Source organism: Eurytemora carolleeae, unplaced genomic scaffold, assembly GCF_000591075.1.
Source record: "Eurytemora carolleeae unplaced genomic scaffold, Eaff_2.0 scaffold418, whole genome shotgun sequence".
NCBI lineage: Eukaryota > Metazoa > Arthropoda > Copepoda > Calanoida > Temoridae > Eurytemora > Eurytemora carolleeae.
In genome coordinates, this window is record NW_019396313.1 from 123,344 (window position 1) to 148,112 (window position 24,769).

At 34.2% G+C, this 24,769-nt stretch overlaps 1 protein-coding gene across 1 annotated transcript; it reads left to right on the forward strand.

Annotated features, from left to right (window-relative positions):
* The first annotated feature begins 441 nt into the window (after positions 1–441).
* Positions 442–13,766, forward strand: LOC111700721 (uncharacterized). Its single transcript, XM_023471732.1, has 9 exons — positions 442–536; positions 838–897; positions 3,890–3,962; positions 9,127–9,166; positions 9,360–9,421; positions 10,680–10,726; positions 11,283–11,328; positions 11,927–11,986; positions 13,737–13,766. The coding sequence occupies exons 1-9, from the start codon at positions 490–492 to the stop codon at positions 13,764–13,766; spliced, it is 465 nt and encodes a 154-aa protein (XP_023327500.1). The 5' UTR covers positions 442–489.
* The last annotated feature ends 11,003 nt before the right edge of the window (positions 13,767–24,769 follow it).

The window sequence follows — 24,769 nt, forward strand, 5'->3', positions numbered from 1 at the left end:
AAGGAAAAAATCATAACCCCCAACCTATATATAAAATAGCCCAACCAGGTTTAGAGTAAATTTATTTTCCAAGTGAAGACGACTTTAGACTTTTTAAATACGACGAAGTTAAAATAAGTTTTTATATAGTGTCTTTGTATGGCCTAGAATGTATGGTCTAGAATGTATGGTCTAGAATGTATGGTCTAGAATGTATGCAGTCTAGAATGTATGCAGTCTAGAATGTATGCAGTCTAGAATGTATGCAGTCTAGAATGTATGCAGTCTAGAATGAATAATGATCGAGCAAAAAGAGAAACAGTTTTACAATTGTTGGAAATCATGAATATAAACAGACAGCATAAATTCCGTACAGTCGTCTCTGAAGTCTCATCATTTGTGTGTATCTCTGTATGATACGGAATGATATTCTCCTGAAAGCGGATTATACTAAGAATTTAAAAATTCTTCTAATTGTTTAGATTAAAATGTCAAATCCTAATTTAATTGATGGATCTGGTTAATCTAATTATGGAAAACCAGGATCAACCTCCATGGTAAGTACCAACATACCGCACAGACATTGTACAACATTGATCACTGATCTGTGCAACGATTTAAAGTCAGCCTGGTCCCATGATTTATTTCTAGATTTTGAATTTATTAATGTTCTGCAACCTAAGGAATAAGTTATGGTTCGGATTTGCTAGATTTGACATAAAAACCTATGATAATGATAATATTCTGAAAGTTGATCATACACAAATTCTGACAAACTATATGAAAGTGAGTTTTTTTTGCTTCACTTTTTTTGGCAGAAAATACTTTTATTTTATAAATTAATTATAATATTTTTAGTTATGAAAGTCTTTTCTCCGATGTGGAAAACTCCCACCATCAACATTTCAGGAGATTCAGGTATATTTTTTTATATTTTAAAATTTCAAATCAGTAAACAGGGGTAAGAAGAATATAGCATAGAATGAGTTCAAGAATTCTAGCAGTATATTTACCATTGCTAAATGTTTTGTAAGAATACGCAATAAGAAATGTCATCTTTACATATAAAGAGTAATATCAATCTTAACAGGTAGAGAGAAAATTGGCAACAAATGTCAAATTTCGTCCTCTAAAGAAATTGAGTCTTTGCAACAAACTCTGATTATATAACCTCTCTACATCTTTTTAAATCAATCTCGTAGACCTGAGATATTTCAAACTGTGAATTCTGTTTGATCAAATAATCTGAGTTTGAAATACCAAAAGTTTAAACCATCAGATTGAATATGTTGCAAAGACTCAATTTCTTTGAAAATTGTCATTTACAAAACTTTGGAGACTTGTGCAATTAAAGTTGAATTTGGCGTTCCATGACACATTTGGTAGATGATAATTTCTAATTTCTTATTGGGCTGAAGACCAGAAAGGATGTTTATGTTTTATCGTTGCTTTGGTTACGTTCTATGTAAGGAAAATTTTTTTATTATACAAGCTCATGTCAAAACGCTTTCTCTTTCAGTTTTGAAGAGAAATATGTAAGAAGTGGTATTTGAAAAAACACATCTCATTGGTTTGGATTTTTTATCCTTTACTTTATATTGCATTTCGTGCAACACCGTATCATGCAACAACATTTGAAGAATAATGCAATTTCTAAGAGTGTTCCACTTTGTCTTTCTTTTGTCTCATAGTCATATACTGTTTTTTTTTCCTTTGTCTCATAGTCATATACTGTGTTTTTCCTTTGTCTCATAGTCATATACTGTTTTTGCCTCTGACTACATGAATTTTGTTTCCTACTTAACAACACAATTATAATAAAAGAAGAAAAAATTTTTGTCTAATGATAAAAAGCTAATCAAAAAAAAATCATTTGTATGATATTGCTGCGGACAGCATAATCTCAATGTCTGATATTTTTGACAACCACAGTATAGATGGATAAGATATTCATTTAACACTTAAATGACTTCTGGAGAATATGCTTTTTAAGTTTAATTGGAACAAATTGTTATTTTTTTCTAGTTTATGCTTTTTAAGTTTAATTGGACATCCTGGTTCGTTTTCTCAATTATCTGAAGAATTTAGTTAAATAACGAGTAATTTTAAACATATTCATTTAACACTTAATTGACTTCTAGAGAATATGATTTTTTAGTTTAATTGGAATGGAACACATAGTTAGTTTTTCTAGTTTATGCTTTTTAAGTTTAATTGGACATCCTGGTTCGTTTTCTCAATTATCTGAAGAGGATATAAAATATATCAAAATTAATTTCCGAACCCGAGTTTTTCTACCTGTGAGAGTAAAACCTTTTTTTGCTCGTTTGGAAAATTTACATTTACACATTTCTAACAGGGTACAGCAGGTTCCCACAGCCTTCTCTCACACTTAGATAAGAAGATTTGAAGAACATTCCTAAACTGGTTCATTAGTTTCTTCAATGAGATCAGTTTACAAAACTTAAACTAATCCTTCACATTTATGTTCTCCAGTAGCAGTTATTATTATGACTCATTCTATAAATTTGGGAATGGAAAATGACCAGAATTTACAAGACCCCCCCACCCACCCCCCAATCCTTAATTCAATGAACATTTCCTTCAGTTTTGACAATACCATCAATCTTTAAGGTTGACCATAATTCTTACACTTTTCATTTTTTTATTCCACTTCAAAAAAAACCCTCTCCCCTAATTTGCTTACTTTTTTATAAATTTCTAGAAAGTTATTTGTTACATTATCTTTATTTTTAATTTGAAATAATTTTGGTCATTTTCTGTAGGACTGAAGAGGATATAAAATATATCGAAATTAATTTCCAAACCCGATTTTTTCTATACCTGTGAGAGTAAAACCTTTTTTTGCCAGTTTGGACAATTTCCATAACTGAAGCAATTAGCTAAATAACGAGAAAAACATCTTTATATTTATTTATAATAATTCATAAGGGATTGCAAACCCAGGGATGGCTTAAAGGAACTGTAAGTGTATAATTTCAAGTGACCCTCCAAGCAAGGATGACAATGCCCGATTCACAACAGCACTCTTAAAAGCTTTGTCTTATCAATCTTAAAGTAGATATCCGGCCTCATAATTTTGAAAGCTGATAATTTTCTGTAGTGGTATCCGTACAAAAGTTACAATTGCGCATTTATACTACAGGAAAACATATAGGATCTTTCGGAATTAATCACTTTTAAACATGGAAATAATAAAACATTTTCAACATGTTTGATCCATAGGCTACCGTTATGAGAAACCATGGAAAATCACTTGAATTACGCTCTCACTCTTAAAGGTGGGGGAGGGGGGGGGAGGGTGACACATAAAAAGGAAGGTATACCATATACAGTGAGAACCAGAAAACTCTGGATTAAGAAGACGCAAGTTATGACTCTAAATAGTCCAATGAACATGAGACTAATCAATTGTGCAGTGTGACCAGATTCAATACAATGTACAAGTTTGTTAATAAGTCTCTAGTAAAACTATTTGCTTTTTAACTACATAAAATACACTTAAGTTTCGCTGTAAAGTCGTCTTCCTATTCCACAGTTTGCTGGTTCTCACTGTAGTCCTTAAAAATGATTGTTAAGGGTAGATTAAAAAATATTTACGGTTTAAACTGAAAACATTTAATTACCAACCAAGTTGTTTCATCATATTTAATGGTAAATAGAAATAAGGATGTTGTATTGGAAAATGGCAACGTAATGACTTAAAATTTCTAAACTTCATAAAAATTATTGATCAATTGCAATGAAGATTGTATTAAAAATGTTTTAAAACCATATTAGGTTATGCAAAAATGATATCGATCAAAGAAAACATTTCTTTATTATTATGTACTATTATGCTTTTAATCTTAAAAATTAATTTGAAAAAATATCATAAAATATTTTTTAGTCTTCAACCGAATCAGAATCAAACTTTCTTCTACAAGGTTTTTACTATAGAGAATACCATTGATACAAAACAGGTATGATAAATCATTTAATATTAGGTACTCGTACTATCCTAAAGGCATTATCCCAAATGGCAAATTCCCAAGGATATTTTCGCAAATAGCAACTTCCCGAGAGCATATTTGCAAGTGGCAACTTCCCAATTTTGAAATTTAAGAAGCGGCAACTTCCCAAATCTGTCCTAGCCGCAGCGCTCGACTCTCTTAAGTCCTAACCTAACCTTTGGGAAGATATGCTGCTTGGAAAATTTCACATTTGGTAAATTTCCACTTGGGAAACTTTCACTTGGGAAGTAGCCCTTGGGAAAATACCTAACACCGTTATTTACTGGGTTACCCATAATTCATAAAGAATACATTAATGTAAAAAACCTGTTTACAGCTTCGGAGAACAGTAAACTTTAAATAAAAGACTGGGCAATTCCGCACAGTCGTCTTTGTAATCTCATTGTTTGTGGGTAACCCTGTATGTAAATCTGGGGTAGAACGTTTTTTAATATTAATCCATGTTTTTTTTCTCTAATCTAACGGTGATTTATATTTCTAAATTGGTTTTTTTCCATCAAAGCACTAGTTGCTCCGAATAAAAAGTTCCGCTGTGGCAGACAAGTCGTCCTACTTTCCGACATAATGTCTGCAAGTAGTTACCTGATCAAAACTCATGTGATATACATAAACAGTCGCCATATTAGTTATCATTGTTTCTTTGTTTTGATATATGAAAAATATAGTTAGTTGTTTATAGACTTTTGTCTTTTATTTAGCCGTCGCTAAATCTGGTGACCTCGACATGATTAACTCCCTTACATATTTTGTCCGTATTTTTTCGCAGCACTCTTTTCTGAAGTGAGCCGGGCTCCCTGTTTTCATCACAGTCCACTCCTTAAGTAAGATTAGAAGCGGTGAATAAGCTTTTTGGTGTGATAGTCAACGAATATGGCCACCCAATCAAGTGAAGCGTTGCCCAGTGTCGGAGCTGTTGCCCTCAAGCTTCCCCCTTTTTGGCCTGAATCTGCGGAAGTATGGTTCGCCCAGGCTGAGGCCCAGTTCAACATCAAGGGGATCAGCAGCAGCACCACCAAGTTCTACCACTGCGTGGCTTCAATGTCCCAGGAAGTAGCCTCTCAGATGCTAGATCTCATTCGAGCCCCTCCAGCCTCTGAAACCTACAAGGTCCTTAAAGCACAGTTAGTTAAAACCTACGGTCTCAATGACTATCAGAGGTTCAAGAGTTTGATTTCTCTACCACTCTCTGGTGATCAGAAGCCGTCTCACCTGATGAACAGGATGATCGCCCTGCTCCCGGAGGATTTCAAGCCTGGCTTCATCTTTCGAGGTTTGTTCCTGCGCTGTTTACCTGCAGATGTTCGTGCACACCTCCTCAGGAAGATATATCCGACCCTTGTGCTCTTTGTTTGTAGGCAGATGAATTGTACCACAGCCTTGCCTCCGCTTCAGTTAATGTTCTGTCCTCTGAAGAAACCTTGGATCCTCAGATTGTCAACGCTGGTAGGGGGCCAAGCAGTGCAAACAGAGGTTGTCGCTCTAGTTCAGCTACAACGGGTCGTCGTCCTGCTTCAACCCTTTGCTGGTATCATTGGACTCATGGTGAGAATGCTTTGAATTGCCGTAAACCCTGCTCCTGATCGGGAAACTAGCTGGCCGCCGGAAGGAATCCTTTTCTCTTCCTGCCGGCAATTCAAGAAGCTCCAGCCTGATCTATCTACAGGACTCCTTGAGCAAACGCAAATTCCTGATAGACTCCGGAGCTTCAGTGTCCGTTTTTCCTTGTTCAAAGCCTTCCAACAACAGTTCCAACTCTGACATCAAGCTCCTCACCGAGGACGAATCCACCATGTACTACAGCGGAACCAGGATTATTCCTCTTTGTTTTGGTTCCAAAAGTTATGATTGGAAGTTTCATCTTGCTCCAGTGTCTGCTCCAATCCTTGGAGCTGATTTTCTCCGGCATAATCACCTTCTGGTCGACATGGCTGGTGGCAGAGTTCTTGAATCCTCTTCTCTCAACAGTGTCGGAGAAAGTTTTTTGTCTTCAGATGATCCCGGTTTTCTGAGGGCGGCTCTTCTTTCAACACCAAAATGTATTCGAGAATTGCTATCAGATTTTCCAGATTTTCTCTCCTCAGACGGATTCACAGCTTCTCCGCCTTGTCATGAAGTTCGTCATCATCTCCTCACTCAGCCTGGCGGTCTTTGCTAAAGCTAGGAGATTGGATCCGGACAAGTTAGAGATCGCCAAGAAGGAGTTTGAATCCATGGAGAAGGCAGGCATTGTCAGAAGGTCAACCTCTCCCTGGTCAAGTCCTCTCCACATGGTAAAGAAGAAGGACGGTTTGTGGAGGCCCTGTGGAGATTATCGTCGTCTCAAAGGTATCCTTTGCCCAACATTGCTGATTTTTCTTCTCAAATCTCAGGATCCAAAGTTTTTTCCAAACTCGACCTGCAGAAGGGATATTATCAGGTTCTGATGGCTCAGGATGACATCAAGAAAACTGCAATCATCACTCCATTTGGGATGTTTGAGTTCTTGCGACTTCCTTTTGGACTTAGAAACGCTGGACAAACCTTTCAACAGCTCATGGATCAGGTTCTCGGAGGTTTGCCTTACTGTTTTGTGTATGTGGATGATATCCTAGGTTTTAGTCCTGATCTCTCTTCTCTTGTGGTTCATCTCCGGGAAGTTTTTGAGCTCTGCCATCTTCACGGTCTCACTGTGGGTCTGCCTAAGTGTGTGTTTGCGGTTTTCGAGATCAAGTTCCTTGGTCACAACCTCACAAGCTCTGGATGCCAGCCCCTGAGCAAGCACACCTCTGCTGTCAATGAATTTCCTACTCTGACAGATAAACCTGCTCTCCAGAGATTTCTTGATATGGTGAATTTTTATAGAAAGTTTATCAAGGACGCAGCTCTCATCCTAGCTCCTCCTCCTCTCACCAACGCTCTGAAGGGTCCTGATAAGCAGTTAGTGTAGTCCTCAACAATGGAATCCGCCTTTCTTCAAGCAAACGTCTTCTCTCCGCCGTGCCTACTCTATTTCATCCAGCACCTGGTTCAGCTTTGTCAGTGGCCGTGGATGCATCCGAATCTCATGTTGGAGCAGTTCTCCAGCAGCAAATGCGGGGAAGTTGGTTTCCCTTATCTTTCTACTCTAGGAAGCTGAATGATGCTGAAAGGAAGTACTCTGCCTTCGACAGAGAACTTTTAGCTGTCTACTCCGCCATCCACCATTTTCGCCTCATGCTCGAAGGTAGAAGTTTTACACTCTATACTGACTACAAACCTCTAACTTTTGCTATTTCCAGGACGTCTCGCCCTGGTCCACCTGTCAACAGCGTCATCTCTCTTACATCTCCGAGTTCAACTCCAGCACAGTTCACCTACCTGGAGCAGAAAACTGAGTCAATGATGTTCTGTCCCGACCTACTGTTCCACAAGTTTACTCCCTCAGAGCAAGACAGCTTGGACTCAAACCCTGACATGTTCCCTTGGTTGCGTCCAGTCTGTTTCTCCGAATCCAGGTTTAACAACAGGACCAGGTTTCAGTTTTGATCAATTAGCTGCTCTTCAATCCTCGTGTAGTTCTGTTCAATCTCTTCTCAACTCTGGTTCTCTCAAGATTATTTCCGTTCCCTACAGAACCACTGAAGTTTAATGTGACATTTCAACCGGAGTTCCAAGACCCCTTGTTCCTTTTTCTCTCAGACGGAAACTTTTTGACTTGCTGCACTCCACAACTCACCCTGGAATACGAGGTTCTAAGAGATTGATTTCTTCACGTTTTGTCTGGCCTAAGATGTCAAGTGAAATTGGTTCCTGGTCTAGATCTTGTTTGCAGTGTCAGCGGAGCAAGATCAGTTTTCATGTGAAGTCCAGTGTTCCTCAAATTCCAGTTCCTGGACGACGTTTCTCTCATGTTAATATCAACATTGTAGGGCCTCTTCCATCAAGTCATGGTTTTTCATATCTACTCACGATGATCAATAGAAGTACGAGATGGCCTGAGGTAGTTCCTTTATCTTCAATTACTGCTGAGTCCTGTGTAAGAGCATTTATTTTAACCTGGGTCTCAAGGTTCAGCGTTCCTGACACTCTGACTTCAGATAGAGGAAGCCAGTTCATCTCCTCAATCTGGACTGCAGTTTGCAGAGAACTAGGAATCATGGTGTCCAGAACAACCTCTTATTATCCCCAGGCTAATGGTATGATCGAACTGTTCCACAGAAGCTTGAAGGTTGCTCTCAGAGCTCGAGCAGCTGGTTCAAACTGGTTTCAACATCTGCCTCTGGTTCTTCTGGGACTTTGTACTGTTCCTAAAGAAGATACTGGTTTTTGTTCAGCAGAAGCAGTTTATGGATCTGCTCTCAGCATTCCAGGAGAGTTTCTGAGCGTTCCAGAGTTCCCACCAGATTCTTTCTTGAGGAAAATCCAGTTAGCTTCATCAGGCCTCTCCGCCCCTCCTCCTCATCATGTAGCTTCCGCTGCTTCTAAACCTCTACCAAACTCTCTGCTTCAAGCTGATTTTGTTTTTGTCCGTGAAGATGCCTCCCTTCCCACCCTCTCTCCGTTATACAGAGGTCCTTTTAAAGTGCTGGAACGTCAGAGCAAATTCTTCCGCCTCCAGATTGGTGACAAGGTTGATGTGGTATCCTTTGACAGACTCAAACCAGTGATATCCAACTCCACGATCATTCCCGCCAGTCCTCCTGCTTATGGTCGTCCAATCCTCCGTCCTCAAGGTCCAAAAACAGATTCATCCGCCTCAGCTCCGCCTCGAGTCGTCAGGAAGGTTCTTTTCAAGTTCAGCCTGCAGTTCCTGTTCGCAGAAATCCTCACAGAACAGAAAGGAGTTATTCAAGAAACCTCGCCTCCGCCTTCAATCTCTCCACCTCGGTTTCTGGGGGGAGTTCTGTGTCGGACAAGTCGTCCTACTTTCCGCCGTAATGTCTGCAAGTAGTTATACCTGATCAAAACTCATGTGATATACATAAACAGTCGCCATATTAGTTATCATTGTTTCTTTGTTTTGATATATGAAAAATATAGCTAAACCGCTGTGGATTGTTCAGGATTTAAAGATTAGAACTGATATTATCCTTCAGACTTGAATACATCATTCAGGGTTATTATGGAACATGCAGTTGATATAATCTTTGTTTAGAAGAAGAAAATGGAGGTAGCTGCATACTATGGAGAATTAGGTGAAAATAAATTGAAATGTCAAAAAGTTTAATCTAAAAATTGGATCGAATAAGAATATATATTTATTAATAGTTTACGTTTAAGTGATTGAATGGCAGTTTTTCGTGTGTAAACTACACTCAAGACGACATGTAAAACTCTAGACGACATTTAGAAACTTCCAGTTTGAAGTTAATTCTCATTTTTATTTAGATCATAAATCTCGAATTAACGGCGAAGGCAGCCTGGTGTGGAATTCGGGGGAATTTTATCAGGTTTAAAAAACATTTTCCATTTTCTTTTTATTTATTTGGTTCTGAGAATTCTGGGCATTGTAAACTAATTAATGCATAAAAGTGCCCACAATATCGGATATCAAGATCAAGCATTCAGAACACAAATGTCTTAGCTCAGGAGAACTTTTAGCATATCTATATAATCTTTGATAAAATCTATCAATAAGATATTCAAGGGTTTAAAATAAAGGTTTTGTAAAGGGGAATATAAGATATTTACCGATGGTGTATCTTTCGACCTACGCACATCCGCTATGCTAAACTTCTGACCTATTCGCACATGGTTTTACAGCTGTTATTGTTAATAAGTAATTTTACCGCAGCGTTCGGCCCACAAATTGTCTTAACCTTACCTAACCCTCAAATAATTCTAAATAAACAGTTGTCGTAGTTCACCCACCCACAGAGAAGACGGCACTCAAACCTTCTTGTTATAAAATATTTTTTTTCGCAACTTTTATGTTGATTTATCAAACTGCTTTAACTATAAGCCAGTAAGGATCTTTTACAGTTTATACAGTAGGACTCATAAAACTGTAAGATGTACAGTACAGGACTCATAAAACTGAAAGATATACAGCAGGACTCATAAAACTGTAAGATGTACAGTAGGACTCATAAAACTGAAAGATGTACAGTAGGACTCATAAAACTGAAAGATATACAGTAGGACTCATAAAACAGTAAGATATAACGCAGGACTCATAAAACAGTAAGATATACAGTAGGACTTATAGATTTGAAAATTGGAAAACGAGTATTGCAAGCTTGACAGAAAGAGAAGGTCAAAAAGAAAGATAAGGCTAATTTTATTTGGTTCCATGTTTGAAGGTCAAAATATTTTTGTTCGTCTTAATGGCTTTCTAATAAAAGGGGTTATATATGATTGAAAACGTATACGATTCTAATACTATGTTCAGTTTAACGTACGATTCTTAGACTTAATTTTTTATCTTGAATAGTTTAAGTAGATTGTCAAGTACTTAACAACCTATAATTTGGAATAGTCTAATAAACAGGAAACACTATATTTGTCCATAGCTGAAAACTTTAGAATGGGATATCCTTAATCCCGATCGGTCAATTAATCTGGAGATTAAAAAGAAGAGGAGAACAAGCACTATTTAATCTTGAGATTAAGAAAAAGAGTGGATCAAGCCTTAATCCCGATCTCAACCATTCAAAAGTTCCCAGCTTCCCAAAATACAATTACCTCATTGAAAATAAAATGTTTTAGGGAACGTTTAAAAAAGGCTGTATACATGGTAATGGAACATTATGCGTGTAAGTATTTAAATTGTTAGAATTTGAAAGGCTTACAAATGAATGTTCAGTGTTACAATTTTTTTCTAAGTGAAGAGTTTGTCGACAAAAATTTAAGTGATCTTGATGATTAAATTTTCAATTGTGAAAAAAAAATTCATACAATTCAACAAGTTTTAAAACGCCATTGTGTTTGTTCATTTACAGCAAATACACTAGATAGCAACGTAGAACTTGTACTGCACTCTCAGTAGAGCAGATTATGCACCTGAATCCTACTGTATCTTCGGTTAGTGTACTGCAGATTACGCAACTGAATCCTACTGTATCTTCGGTTAGTGTACTACAGATTACGCAACTAAATCTTTCTCTATCTTCGGTTAGTGTACTGCAGATTACGCAACTGAATCCTACTGTATCTTCGGTTAGTGTACTGCAGATTACGCAACTGAATCCTAGAGTCTTCGGTTAGTGTACTGTAGATTACGCAACTGAATCCTACAGTATCTTCGGTTAGTGTACTGGAGATTACGCACCGAAAACTTAGTTGACGGTGAATGTAAGTTGATGTTTTTAGACCAAGAACAAATGAAGTATTTTCTGTGGAAGCTAGAAAAAACAAGGTTACAATTGTTTTATATCTTATAAAAATCGTTTTTTCATCAAATTGGACTTTTTCGTTGCTTAGTTAAAAAAAATGCAGGGTTCACTTGGTTCTCCTGTTATTTTTTATTGGGGGGGGGGGGGGNTTCCACCATCCCACTACGATGAAAGTTCGAAGAAAAAATGATGAAAAATATTTATCTTTACTGTGGAAAATATATCCAGTTTAAAGGACTTTTCAAATAAAAAAAAGATTTTTTTATTTTAGATCTGTATCTTAATCAATAAAAAAGCTTTTAACTATTATTGATTTTTTTAAAAACACTAGGTAACCTTTAGACAGTCCTTCACTCTACCTCATGTATCAAAAATAAACGATAAATTTGTTCACAAATATATAGTTAACAAAGTGAAGAAGATAGAGACAGAAGTCTGTGTAAGCCATTTTTAAGTTAGAAAGAATCACCACAGGGTGGGGGGCGGAACAATTGGTTAAAAAAAATTTTATTATTAAGATTTATAATTTATTACGAATTAAGAAAAAAGTTCTTAACCACAGTGAGACAATTCAAAAATTGACTTTTTTCATTTTAAATAATTTAATATAATTTTGTTTAGATTTTGAAGAAGACACTGCTACAAAATATAGAGATTAAGGACTATTACATTAAAGGGACTGTAAAGGAAAAATGAAAGGAGGTATAGGCTGAAAGCTAATCACTTTAGCTCTCGATCGCGACCCATGAAAGTTTTATCTGATGTTCCTATCTCGAGAAATTGATTTACAACTGTGTCAAATTTATACGAAAATTAATATAAATACAATTTTGTTTAAACGTAGTGGGTTTAAATAGATAAAATTCAGCAAATAAGCAACCAATCTGAAAACGATAATATCCCCGGGAAAGCTAATTATTACTTAAGTTTACTCCAATTCTAATTTTATATTTGTTATTTCTATTTTTAATAGATTTAATTCATAATATTATTTACACGTCCGAATTGGTTGACCAGAAAATCCACCAATGACAGTGCAGTAAAGTGATCACGTGATACAGGCAGAGACACGTGATCAGTATACTGCTCTGCCATTGGTGATAGTTCTGGTCACGTGATTTAAGTTTAAGATTTTCTAAATTTTACATATTTGAACTTTCGTATGATTTTAACACAGTTTTATATCAATTTCTCGAGATAGTAACATCAGATAAAACTTTCATGGGTCGCGATCAAGAGCCAAAGTGATTAGCTTTCAACCTATACCCCCTTTCATTTTTCCTTTACTGTCCCTAAACACCTCAAAAATTGTTGAATCTAATATTTATTACTTGTTTCTTAAAAAATATAGATATGCACTGTTCAGTTTTCTAAAGTTATATCTTGGGTATTAATAAGTGCAAAAATGATTTTGCCAGGATTTACAAAAATCACAGCAAAATCTTTTTCGTGCGCACGATACCCATTACAATAACCTATAGTAATATTAACTTACTTTTGCTCAACCTACGAGTATTTATTACCAGGTCGATAAATCTACTTTATCACCCTGTTGTTGGGTGATAAATTATTTTAATCACCAAACAAATTCCCTCAAAATTGATTAAAATAGTTTTTTTTTTGTTCTAGCTTGGGAACTGTGCTTTGCCTGGACATATAATATTTCCTTTCAATTAAATTTTAGGCAAATCCACGGTTCATGAGTTATGATTCGACACACAAGCAGAACAAACAGAGTTTACTACTCAATAAATAAAGCATAAATTTTTTTTAATTTTCTCACAGTTCTCTTGCTATTTTGTTATTCTTTATATAAAAGATTACAATTTTATTGTGACATTAGTATGATCGCACATTTGAGATGATAATATCCCATGAAGAATTTGTGCAAAGCAAAATTTTGTGCTTTATTTGTGCCAATCGATTTTGCATTGATTTTCTGGTTTTTTTTAAAATCTTTTTGAAAATCCAGGGAATAGAGAACGTAATTTGGCTAAAATATTAATAAAATAAATTGAGAGATTTAGAGATAAGAAAAAGATAAGAAAGACTTATATCTTACTTTGGGAAAAATCGTCCAAAGATTGAACTAGAATCCTCTTACACGGCTTATGCTTGATTGAGATTGAATTTGAGAGAAATATTAACTAGGTTTATCTCTCTCAGTTATGAACAATCATTCTAATCTGAAAGTTTAAAAGTATGTTCACAGAAAATGAGAAAATATTTAAGGTTCTCATAGCAATCTCTTATATTTTATGGGTAGTGTTAGTTCCTAGGTTACCTAATTACTACACATTTACTGTTTCAACAATTGCTTATATATTAACATTGTTGGCTTGTTTATCTATCCTTGACTTCTTGTGTACTCGACCAATAGCTCAGAAAACCTTGTTGAATAGGATCTTGGTTCTAGTTATCCTGATTCTAGGACTGGCATCAACCCGAACCTATGCTCTGAACTTCATCACTTGTTGGTTTCATCCTCAACTCATCAGATTTGTAGACAATCACCAATTCTTCTCAACCGTCCTATTCCCTTTGAACAGCTACTCTGTTATAGGATCTGGAATCTTAGTGGCCCTATGCTCTGCTCGGTTACTCCTGATTGCAAAGCCAGTGATTTATCACAATTCCAATTCTAAGTTGTGGTTCTTTCTGGTTGGAATAGGCTCAATCTGTGTTTGCATCCTAGACAGTATGTACAGCTGGTCTACATGCAGAAATTATGGCCATGGGAAGAACATCAGACTCTTGCAGATTGTAAAAACTGAACTAGGACTCCTAGATGATGATTCTGAAAGCTACAACCAAACCCTGGATGTCCACATAGTTGACACTCTGAACAGGTTTAATGTAACAGACTGGGCAAACTTTAATGAAACTGACTCATTCTTCAACAACACCAACACCCTTACCTTCAATGTCACCAAATCTTCTAAAGCAAAAGATGGGTTAAGCAACTGTACTTTCATTCCAGTTTTACAACTCTTTCTTTCTGTGTCTATTGGTCTGGAAGTGACAAGAATGTGCTTAGTTACCAGAAAAGCTGTTATGATTCAAAAGAAAAAAAGGAGGATTGTCCCAAAAGAAATGAAAATGCAGGGAAAAAAAGAAACACCTGCACAGCCAGCTAAAAATACTGCACCAAAAAAATTAAAGCGCACTGCATCATTGCCAAGCATAACAAAACCCTCTTTCCCTGACGGAAAAAGAAAAAGTTCTTGTTTCGAGCTTCAAAGCATCAAAACAGTTGAACAGATTCCACTAAAAAGCGTGAATGCCAAAGAAGAAGCTGAAACCTTCAGAACTGTAAAGAAAAGTATGCGCAGCTTGTGCATGCGATCCTCCACAATTTTCATAGTATTCACAATCGTCGCTGAAGTTGGAATCTCTTTTAAAACTTTTGGAGACAGTGGTTCCCACAGTGGGTATTATTCGACCAGCAATATGATGAATATTGCTGCAGGCAGGCTTGTCTACTATACCCTTGCTGTGTGTATGTTCATTTTTGACAATGACGTTTCTAGGCATATTCTGGAGAAATTCTAATATCACTAGATTACTAAATAACTTTTTACTACAATAAAAGAGTCCTGAAGGGTGTAAGGTACTTTCCCAAATGTATTTGCCCAAGGGACTTTCCAAATGAAAATTTCCCAAGTGGCAACTTCCCAAATATGCAATTTCCCAAGCGGCAAATGTAAAAGTTTAGGTTAAGCCCTCTGAGGTGCTGCAGGCTGCAACAAGGCCAAGCGCTGTGTCTAGAATGGGCCAAGGGACCTAACGCTTCGGTGGCGGCTGTGGAAATTGCCACTTGGGTAATTGCACATTTGGGATATTGCCACTTCTAAAACAAGCTATTGAAGTTACTGATTTTAAACATTTGTTTGCAAAAAAACCACCACTAATTCAAATTGATGTATTTAGTAAAAAATTGATTTAAAAAGAAAATATCAAATTTTTGAAAATAGTTATTTCAACTAAAAACTTATCTCTAAAATAAAACAAAATTGAGATCTCAAGCTCACTGATCATGAAGAATATCTATTTCTTATGATCTCCAGCTCACTGATCATGAAGAATATCTATTTTTGTGATCTCCAGCTCAATGATCATGAAGAATATCTATTTTTGTGATCTCCAGCTCACTGGTCATGAAGGATTTCCCCCACGTGGATTACAATAGTAAGAAAGTTGAACTAACTAAAATTATTATGAATGTTTAAACTGTTAAAGGGAGTGTTTTTGAAAAACTAAGGAGGAATTGAATTGAATATTAAAATTGCTACTCTAATAGTAATTTAACTTTATCTTTCGAGTATGTGAGTAGAAAATGGTTAAAAAATGTTTTATACCCAAGAGCGTATAGCATCAAAAAAAAAATTAGAATTACATTGTTACAATCAGATCGTAAAAAAATCAATCACATTTTAAATCAATAATTCAGATATTAGAATCTATAAATTTCGAATTTAATCTGATACGTTCGTATGACAGGTATTATTTTATAATAATTGTTTTATTTTTTAGTTACGATATACTTTAAACAACAATTTTTTGGCCGGTAGGTGTCTCTCTTTAGTAAAATCCCTTATATATCAAGACCGGAGACACCTAGCGACCAAATAATCGTTGTTTAAAGTCTTCACAAAAGTGTATTTTATATATATATTTATTTAGTTGCATTCATTTTATTACATTTTAGCATGTGATTAATCATGAAAGAGAAATACTTCAAAATAAATGTATGATTTATTGTTTAAAGTTGTAATTTATTGATAACAATTTTATATATTTTACTTTATGATATACTAGCTTGGGAACCCAGCTCTGCCTGGACACTAAGTTTTCCAAATAAAGGTCAAATTACTCAACTTAGAATTTAAACCAAACCTAAACATAGAGGCAAATCGGTCTAGAGGTTCCCGAATTATAATCGGACATATAATATTTAATATAATGATGAAAATTGTGTGTATTGTTAGCGCAGGAAAGCTCTTAGCCAAAGGTTTAAAATATTTCTGAAGAATCTAAATATTTATCTCTCTCAACATATTTGAGAGAAAAGATAATGTTTTAAACCAGAAAAGGATTATATTTTTAACTAGAAAATGATTATGTTTTAAACCTGAATAAAAAAATAATAATAAAATAAATCTGAAACAAGAGTACTTAAAGGGACTGTACAAACGTAATTTTAAGTGAGCCTACATGGACGAAGTGGCATGTCTGATTCACAACGTATACCTTAAAAAGCATTGTCTGATAAAGTGTAAATTAAATGTTCTTGGTTTTTTTTATATTTATTATTTCTATTTGTGATTTCACTATACAATTGTGACCTACGCATTTCTCGTTTAAGAAAAAAATGTAGAAATTAACAGAATGAAACTTTGTTTAAGCTATAAAAAAGACGGTATCTTCCCCATATCATTGATCAGATTAAGGTTTCACAGTTACCGTTGTGAATCGGATATGCTCCCTCTATAAACGGAAGGTCACTTAAAAATACCATGACAGTCCCTTTAAACGATTATGTTACTGAGAATTTACTGTTCTATGACAATTTTATACAAAAACTTACATTTTTTTCCAGGGGGGCCTCAAAACCCCCCGAAATCCATATATTTCACTGGTCCTGGGGTGGGGACTTAGCCCTTGAGGCCCCCCCCTGACGACGCCTCTGAATACCGTTAACGAATCGAATTTCTGAAAATTTAACTAAATAAAAAGTAAAAAAATATTGTCACTGTTCCGCTATAGGAGTATAATGCAGTAAGACCCAAACACTGTGGAATAGGAAGACGGCATGTAATAAATAATTTAAATAGTTAAGACAGGTCATATTTTGAAATTTACATAACAGGGGGAATTATGATTACTTACAGCGACTGTATGGTGCAAAATACTAATATGCTGCATCATTACTTTGATGATATATTATATATACATCAGACATGATTAAGATATGTTATAAACATAATAAATAACTATGATATGTTATATACATCATACATTACTATGATATGTTATATACATCATACATAACTATTTCATGTTATTTACATTATACATAACTATGATATGTTATATACATCATACATAACTATAATATGTTATAAACATAATAAATAATTATGATATGTTATATACATAAAACATAATGATGATGTGTTATATACATAATACATAACTATGATATGATACATACATCATACATAACTATGATGTGTTATATACATTAAACATAACTATGATATGTTATATACATCATACATAACTATGATATGTTATATACATAATACATAACTATGATATGTTATATACATTATACATAACTATGATATGTTATATAAATAATACATAACTATGATATGTTATATACATACAACATAATGATGATGTGTTATATACATAATACATAACTATGATATGATACATACATCATACATAACTATGATGTGTTATATACATTATGCATAACTATGATATGTTATATACATTATAACAACTATGATATGATACATAATCATTGCCTTAATTAAGATATTATAAACCTCTTATTAATAAACATTACGTGGCGCCGCGCCGCAGGTAACATTATTTTAATTCTATTTTCAAAGCAAAGACTATGTATATATATATATATGTTTATTGTATATGTATGTATGTATTTGTATATATGTTTATTGTATGTGTATGTATGTATTTGTATATATATTTTTAAAGAGTCTATGATGAAGAAGCTATAAAATTCCAAACCTTCAAAGTTGCGTTCAAATCCCCTCTTCCTTTTTTGTTCCTCTTTTTAGATCTCTTTTGTGTTTTATTTTTTTCATAATTTTTTCTTTTCTTTTCAATAGAAATTATATATTTTCCTGTTAATTTTCAGTTCCCTGTACAAGTTCCTTGTTGAAATCCTAGTTCCGGTTTGGTTCAGTTCTTGCAATGTTTTTCCTGCATAAATTATACTACACATGTTTTTACTGAACATTCCTAAGCCCGAGCCCATAAGAAATTACTAGGGATATTCGGACCAATAATATACAGTGCTACCCACTAAGCATGAAACTATACTGACTACTTAAACACTAGTAAATTAGAAGTTTATTAAATAATTGTGCAAAGAAATATATAGTTTACAGATCCGGAGGGAACAATAAATGTCAGAAAAAAAGACTAAAAAAATCTAAAAATATTATTTTTTATATTGTATTTAATTTTTTTTTTTAAATTGTTTTTGTTTATAAAGTAACATGTTCGGTGTAGATGTCTACCAAGTTTTTTAACAAAGAGAAGTTGTCAATTAACAACTTCTCTTTGTTTACTTGTAAACATGTAATTTGAAGATAGCTATTTAGAAATCAAAACTGTATTTAAGGCAGAAGACTTAATTTATCCCTAGGATCGTCATATTGTAAAAGTTTAATGTCGTCTTTTCAGTCTAATACTTCTATTAATCATAATAGTTTAGTTACGACTTTTAGGGTTGTCTTTGTTCTTGTATGATGGCTATCTATGAACACAATGGGAATTAAAAAAGGATAAAAATTATTTGCACTAATTTTGATGTTCATAAGGTACACCATATTATGTAAAACTTGCATAGCCGTTTGACTTTATTGAGAATTTGTATATTTGCATTATTACAATTTTCAAAATGATTCATTCTTTTAATATTTTCTGATTAGTCCCGAAAATCACAATTTAGACCCATTGTCGATCTAAAATGATGTGGGACACCCTGTAGCTATCAAGTATCTAAGGACTAAGATTAAGTCCTCTTTCAATTGTAATGTTTTATATAACACCCCGAAGTGAATATTTGATTGGTTTTCACCTTCAACGTTTAGAAGTTATAAACCTGGTAGTCTATACTCACAAACTTAAAGGGACTATCGAAATAGATACAAGTGATCTTTCCTTCAAATCTTAAAAATGGATACGCCTTAAACAATGATGAAAATATCGTATTTTTGCTAGCATTTTCCAATATTGTTGTAGAGGATCTGAGGAAAATGAATAATATCGCATGCATTTTTGGTAAAACAAATATTTAAAACTAGGCTTTTAAGGCGCTTTTCGCCCATCTTCTTTTTCAATTTTTAGTTGTGGCTTTATCTCTGAACATCTTCTCTTTGTACAGTATAAAACAAAAACAAAAAAAGTTTGCTGATTTCAAAATATTTTTTCGTGCATATTCAAAATTTTACAAAAATAAAAACTTTTAAGCACAAATTTTTAAAATTTTGATTATTCCTAAAACTTCCCTGAGGCCACGTGAGGTCCCACACAAAATGTGGGCCCTATCAGTTCAGCCATTTTGACGTTGATTGGGTACAAACAAACAGTCAAACACCCAGACAAGCTAAATTTACATTTAAAATGTACCATTGTAAATCAAAATTACCATTCTCTACAAATTGAGAATTACTTGAAGTTATGTTCAGAGTCCCTTGAAGTTACGTGAACAGTCTCTTTAAATATTAGTTTTTCAAATTATCAGGATCTGAAATATTTGACAAGTCACGACTTGGAGTAGAATCTGACCTTGGTTTCCTATTTCAAATGTGAACGAGGGAGGGGTAGGGGGTAAATTCAACAATTTTCTTCTGTTCTTCCACCTCTGAAAATGATTGCTAAGATAGGTTTTTGTGGCACCACAAGCTTGACCATTGTAAATTTAGTTTGGAAGAAAAAGCGCTGAAAGTCAAGGCTGAATAAATACAGAGATGGCAGAAGAAAGAAAGAAACAAATGTCCCCTTTTCCCCCTTGTTCTATAATCCAGGCCCCTCTATCATGCTCAGTCAGCCCTTAAAGTAACTGTAAACACAATTTCAAGTGGATCTCCATTGAAAGATTTCAAGTGGATCTCCATTGAAAGATTTCGAGTGGATCCCATTGAAAGATTTCAAGAAGGATCTCCATTGAAAGATTTCGAGCGGATCGATCCATTAAAAGATTACAAGTGGATCCCATTGAAAGATTTCAAGTGGATCTCCATTGAAAGATTTCGAGTGGATCGATCCATTAAAAGATTTCAAGTGGATTTCTATTAAAAGATTTCAAGTGGATCGATCCATTCAAAGATTTCAAGTGGATCTACATTGAAAGAATGACCGATTCACAAGTATAAATAAGATATCTATGAGTTTTGGGTTTAAAAAATTTTTGCTTTCATTTGTGGTTTCTGTACTAAACTAAGTTTAACATTTCTTGCTCCAGAAACAATGAAGAAATTATCAGAATTAAACATTTTTCAATTCAGAGAAAAGCGACAATATTTTCCACAGTTGTAAATGAAAAACGAGAGCTCTTTAAATTGAGATTTCACCAAAATTACGACGAGATCGACTCTTTAATACAAGCCCAGTCACCTTTCGGTCATACAAATCTTTGTAGATGACTGGTCGTAATTTTAGAGAATCCTGCAATTTGCAAGAGTTCCATACCAGATTCACAACAGTATTTTTCTATATTTAAACTGTGATAAATCAATTTCTTTTATAGAAAAATGGACATGAAAATTATCAATTTTCGGATAAAAACCATAGGATAAATTTTAATAATTTTGCTCAGCTAAGGTGTCATGAATTCGACATATATTATAGCTTAAAGGATAAAGGGTCACATGAAAATTTATTAAAAAACGTTTGTTTGTCGCAGATTTTAACATTATTTCTTCGTTTCAAGTAAGTTGTCGCGTTAGTAAATATCCCAAAATGTTGTGTTTATAAGGATGTCTGTTTTGTAATTAACATGGTCTACTGGTTTCATATTCATACCTCAATACATTTGAATATATGCAGAACAGATTTTATATATTTTATACTTCACACCTTGATGGATTCAAAGATTCTTAGCTAAAGGAGTTCTTGGATTTTATCATTTACATTTCTAACTTGTGTGCCGCATATAATGAGTTTATTACAAAAACAATAATAATAATAAATAATATCAAAATAAATACAAATACGAGAAACAAAATTAAAATTGGGAAAAATCAATAATAATATATAAAGCTTAGGCAGCTTTGTTCATTAAAAACAAAAACAACTAAAAATTCCTGTATTTCATAATATTTGTTAACATCGAAATTCGCGAAAATTTTGAACGAAAATTAACGAATTTGGTTCGTTCATTTTCGCGAATTTCATTCATAGATTATTTAAAAAATTCTTCTTTCATGGGTATTTGTTGAAATATCAAAAACATAGTATTTTAGTATTTTTGATTATAATATTGGTTGCATTTGTCTGCAATATTTCTTTGTATTTTTGAATTTACTGACATTTGACCAGATTTGAAAAGGTTTATCAAAAGTCTGATAAATATTTTTTTATAATGAAGAAATGGAAAAAATTAAAAAAGACACAAGTGGTGCGAACTATGGCTACAAAGTTAAAAGCGGATGTATTTTCAGTTTTTTTAAGGGTTACCCACAAAGGATGAGACTGTAAAGACGACTAGAAATTATCAAAATATGACGATTTCTCGGTTGAACTAAATCTTCTGCCTTGAATATAGTCTGTTAAGGGCTTATTTTATGCTTTGATGGCATAGAAGAAAACCTGTTTACAACTTTAGGGTGTTATGAATATAAGGACAGTGTTGTTGACACAAATAAAAGAACAAAAGGGATATTCCTTAACTTTATTAAATAATAGCATGAAATGAGAAATCAAATCAAATTTGTTTTAAAATATTGACCCTTAAATTGGAGTATCTAAACGGTTGAAAATGAAATAACATTGATTATTAGTGTTGAAATGAATGGAACAGTTAAGGAACTTCATGATGGTCAGCTCGCAGGTCTGAGCATCCTGTCAGCAGTTCTGGCCATCTAAGCATCGGGGTCTGGGGTGTCGCAGTTCGGTCACTACGTCAGAAAGATTAAAATCTTACACTTCCCAGCCTTAATCCCGACATTAGCAGCAATTGTTGCTAGGGGTGACATCTGCTGCTGCTGCAGTATGAAGGAGTTAGTAGTTCCTGATCGGAGGTGTTCGCATCTCGTCTTTCTAAACACTCAAACTGACGCTGTTCTCCACGAGTAGAGGCGGTGAAGGGGGGGGGGGTGGTGAGAACATGAGGAGACACATTTGGAGCGGAATATAGTTTAATGTATTGTAAATCTTGCGCGGTCAACTACGCTACACATTGGTAATCGTCTTCGTATTTTCTTGAATTTGTTACATTTGAATATTTCGTACAATCTTCTACAAAGTTTCATCCTTTGTGGCTAACCCTGTATTTGTTTAAAGAAATGCATGAAAGATACCAGTCCTTATACAGGGAGGGGGGAGTGCAGATGTAATAGATAATAATAATAATTTTTGACAAATAAGATGAGTTTCAGATATAACGGTCTTAATGATATTATGGTTATTGTTAAAACGGTCTTAAGCATGAAATAAATGATGTGGAAAAGAAATGTCTAATTATTTCAAGTCGATTTGAAATGTATTTCGTAATTTGTTTTTCTTCCCAATAAACGTCAGAACGGATGTTCATTGTATATTTATTCTTCTATAATTTTTAAACACTAAAAAACCCCCACCCCGCCCACTCCTGGCTGAAGTGACAAGAATTTAAAATACACAAAATCTTCAAAGTCAGTTCTGCGTGTTATAAAAGGAAAAAAATGGCAAGAGCTGAAAAAAATGGCTCACGTCCTTTGTGTGGGATCTCGATTGATCCCAAGGAAACAGTATGGATGTACGTCAAGACATAATACATTTTTCTTCGAAAAATTTAAATTTCTAAATATTTTAGAAATCTGTCAATCTTACCATAAAAATCTGCGAATTTTTTTTTGTGTGTTTGACACTGTACCACTATACCGAGAAGTAAATTTGTTTATTAATTCTGTGATAATAATTATGAAAATGCGGGTACACAAAAACTTTAAATTTATCTTATTTTTTCATCTAAAAATTTAGAGGTTATTGCAAATATAACCTCTGTAATCCTTGAAATGACCACCAGCATCTCATCAAAGACCTTACAAATATCCCCAAAAAAGACTTTAAACATGTTACTGAAGACTAAATATCCTATAATGCAAGACGACTGAAAAAAATTTCAAACTAGTTTTAGCCAATAATGTTGCAATGTTCCTTCTAAATACTTATTTGTTTTGCCAAAAAAATTAAATGTGTGTGGAAGAAGGTATTTCCGGTGTTCGCACTTATGTCTAGATATACCAACAACAAGTGTAGTTAAAAGCAAACAAAACAATACAAAAGCAAATATTTGATCTAACTCTCTTCCGTGCTTCAAACAGAGACCCTTACCTAAACTATCCAGAGTATTCCAGTGTATTCCAGTACTACAGAGAATTCCAGTGTATTCCAGTACTACAGAGAATTCCAGTTTATTCCAGTACTACAGAGTATTCCAGTGTATTCCAGTACTACAGAGCATTCCAGTGTATTCCAGTACTACAGAATATTCCAGTGTATTCCAGTACTACAGAGTATTCCAGTGTATTCCAGTACTACAGAGTATTCCAGTGTATTCTAGTACTACAAGGTATTCCAGTGTATTCCAGTACAACAGAATATTCCAGTGTATTCCAGTACTACAGAGTATTCCATTATATTCCAGTACTACAGAGTATTCCAGTGTATTCCAGTACTAGAGAGTATTCCAGTGTATTCCAGTACTAAAGAGTATTCCAGTGTATTCCAGTACTACAGAGTATTCCAGTATATTCCAGTACTACAGAGTATTCCAGTGTATTCCAGTACTACAGAGTATTCCAGTGTATTAATCTCATAACATTGCTTTTTATATCAGACATTATGTTGAAATGGTTAAAGCTTCAGAGGGAGGTGTTTCCATACAGAGGGAGGCTCTAGGGAATCATTGGTCTGTAATGTTAATCAAAAGGTGAGAAAAAGTAAAAAAATGTAGAATCATTGCTAAATAACAACTTAACCTGGAACATTTAGAAAAAAATGTTAACTACAGTTACACGAATTATAGCCGTAGGATAGAATTAGAATATATAATACAATCTTTATCGTATTAGTGTCTAAGGTTTCACTCTTCATATTGAAAACAAGCTATTTCCTTCCTTTAATGTAATACAAATCCGCAAATTAAAAGGAAACCACTCCAGAATTAAAAATGTTTAGTCAAAATAAGTATATTGAATTTGAAATCATCAGAAAAATGTGGAAAGGGTACCAACTTCAATCGTACATGCCGTACATTGAGTCACTTGCCACAATGTTTAAGTTTCATACTATGCGGGTCACCCTGTAAATTGAAACACTAAACACACAGTGTGTCATATGTGTGGGCTAGCATGTAATGGATCCCTGTTTGTCTTCAAGAATATTAATTTTTATTCAACTTAAGTGCACTGTGCTTTGAGTAGTGTCATAGTTCTTTATCAAGACATACTCATCTTTGAAAGGTATATAAGGATAAGAGAGGGGGGGGTAGGAAAT

Coding starts and splice junctions, on each gene's coding strand:
- LOC111700721 (XM_023471732.1), top strand. CDS start 490: ATGGATCTGGTTAATCTAATTATGGAAAACCAGGATCAACCTCCATG. Junction 537..837: donor AACCAGGATCAACCTCCATG/GTAAGTACCAAC, acceptor TAATATTTTTAG/TTATGAAAGTCTTTTCTCCG. Junction 11,329..11,926: donor TGGAAGCTAGAAAAAACAAG/GTTACAATTGTT, acceptor AATTTTGTTTAG/ATTTTGAAGAAGACACTGCT.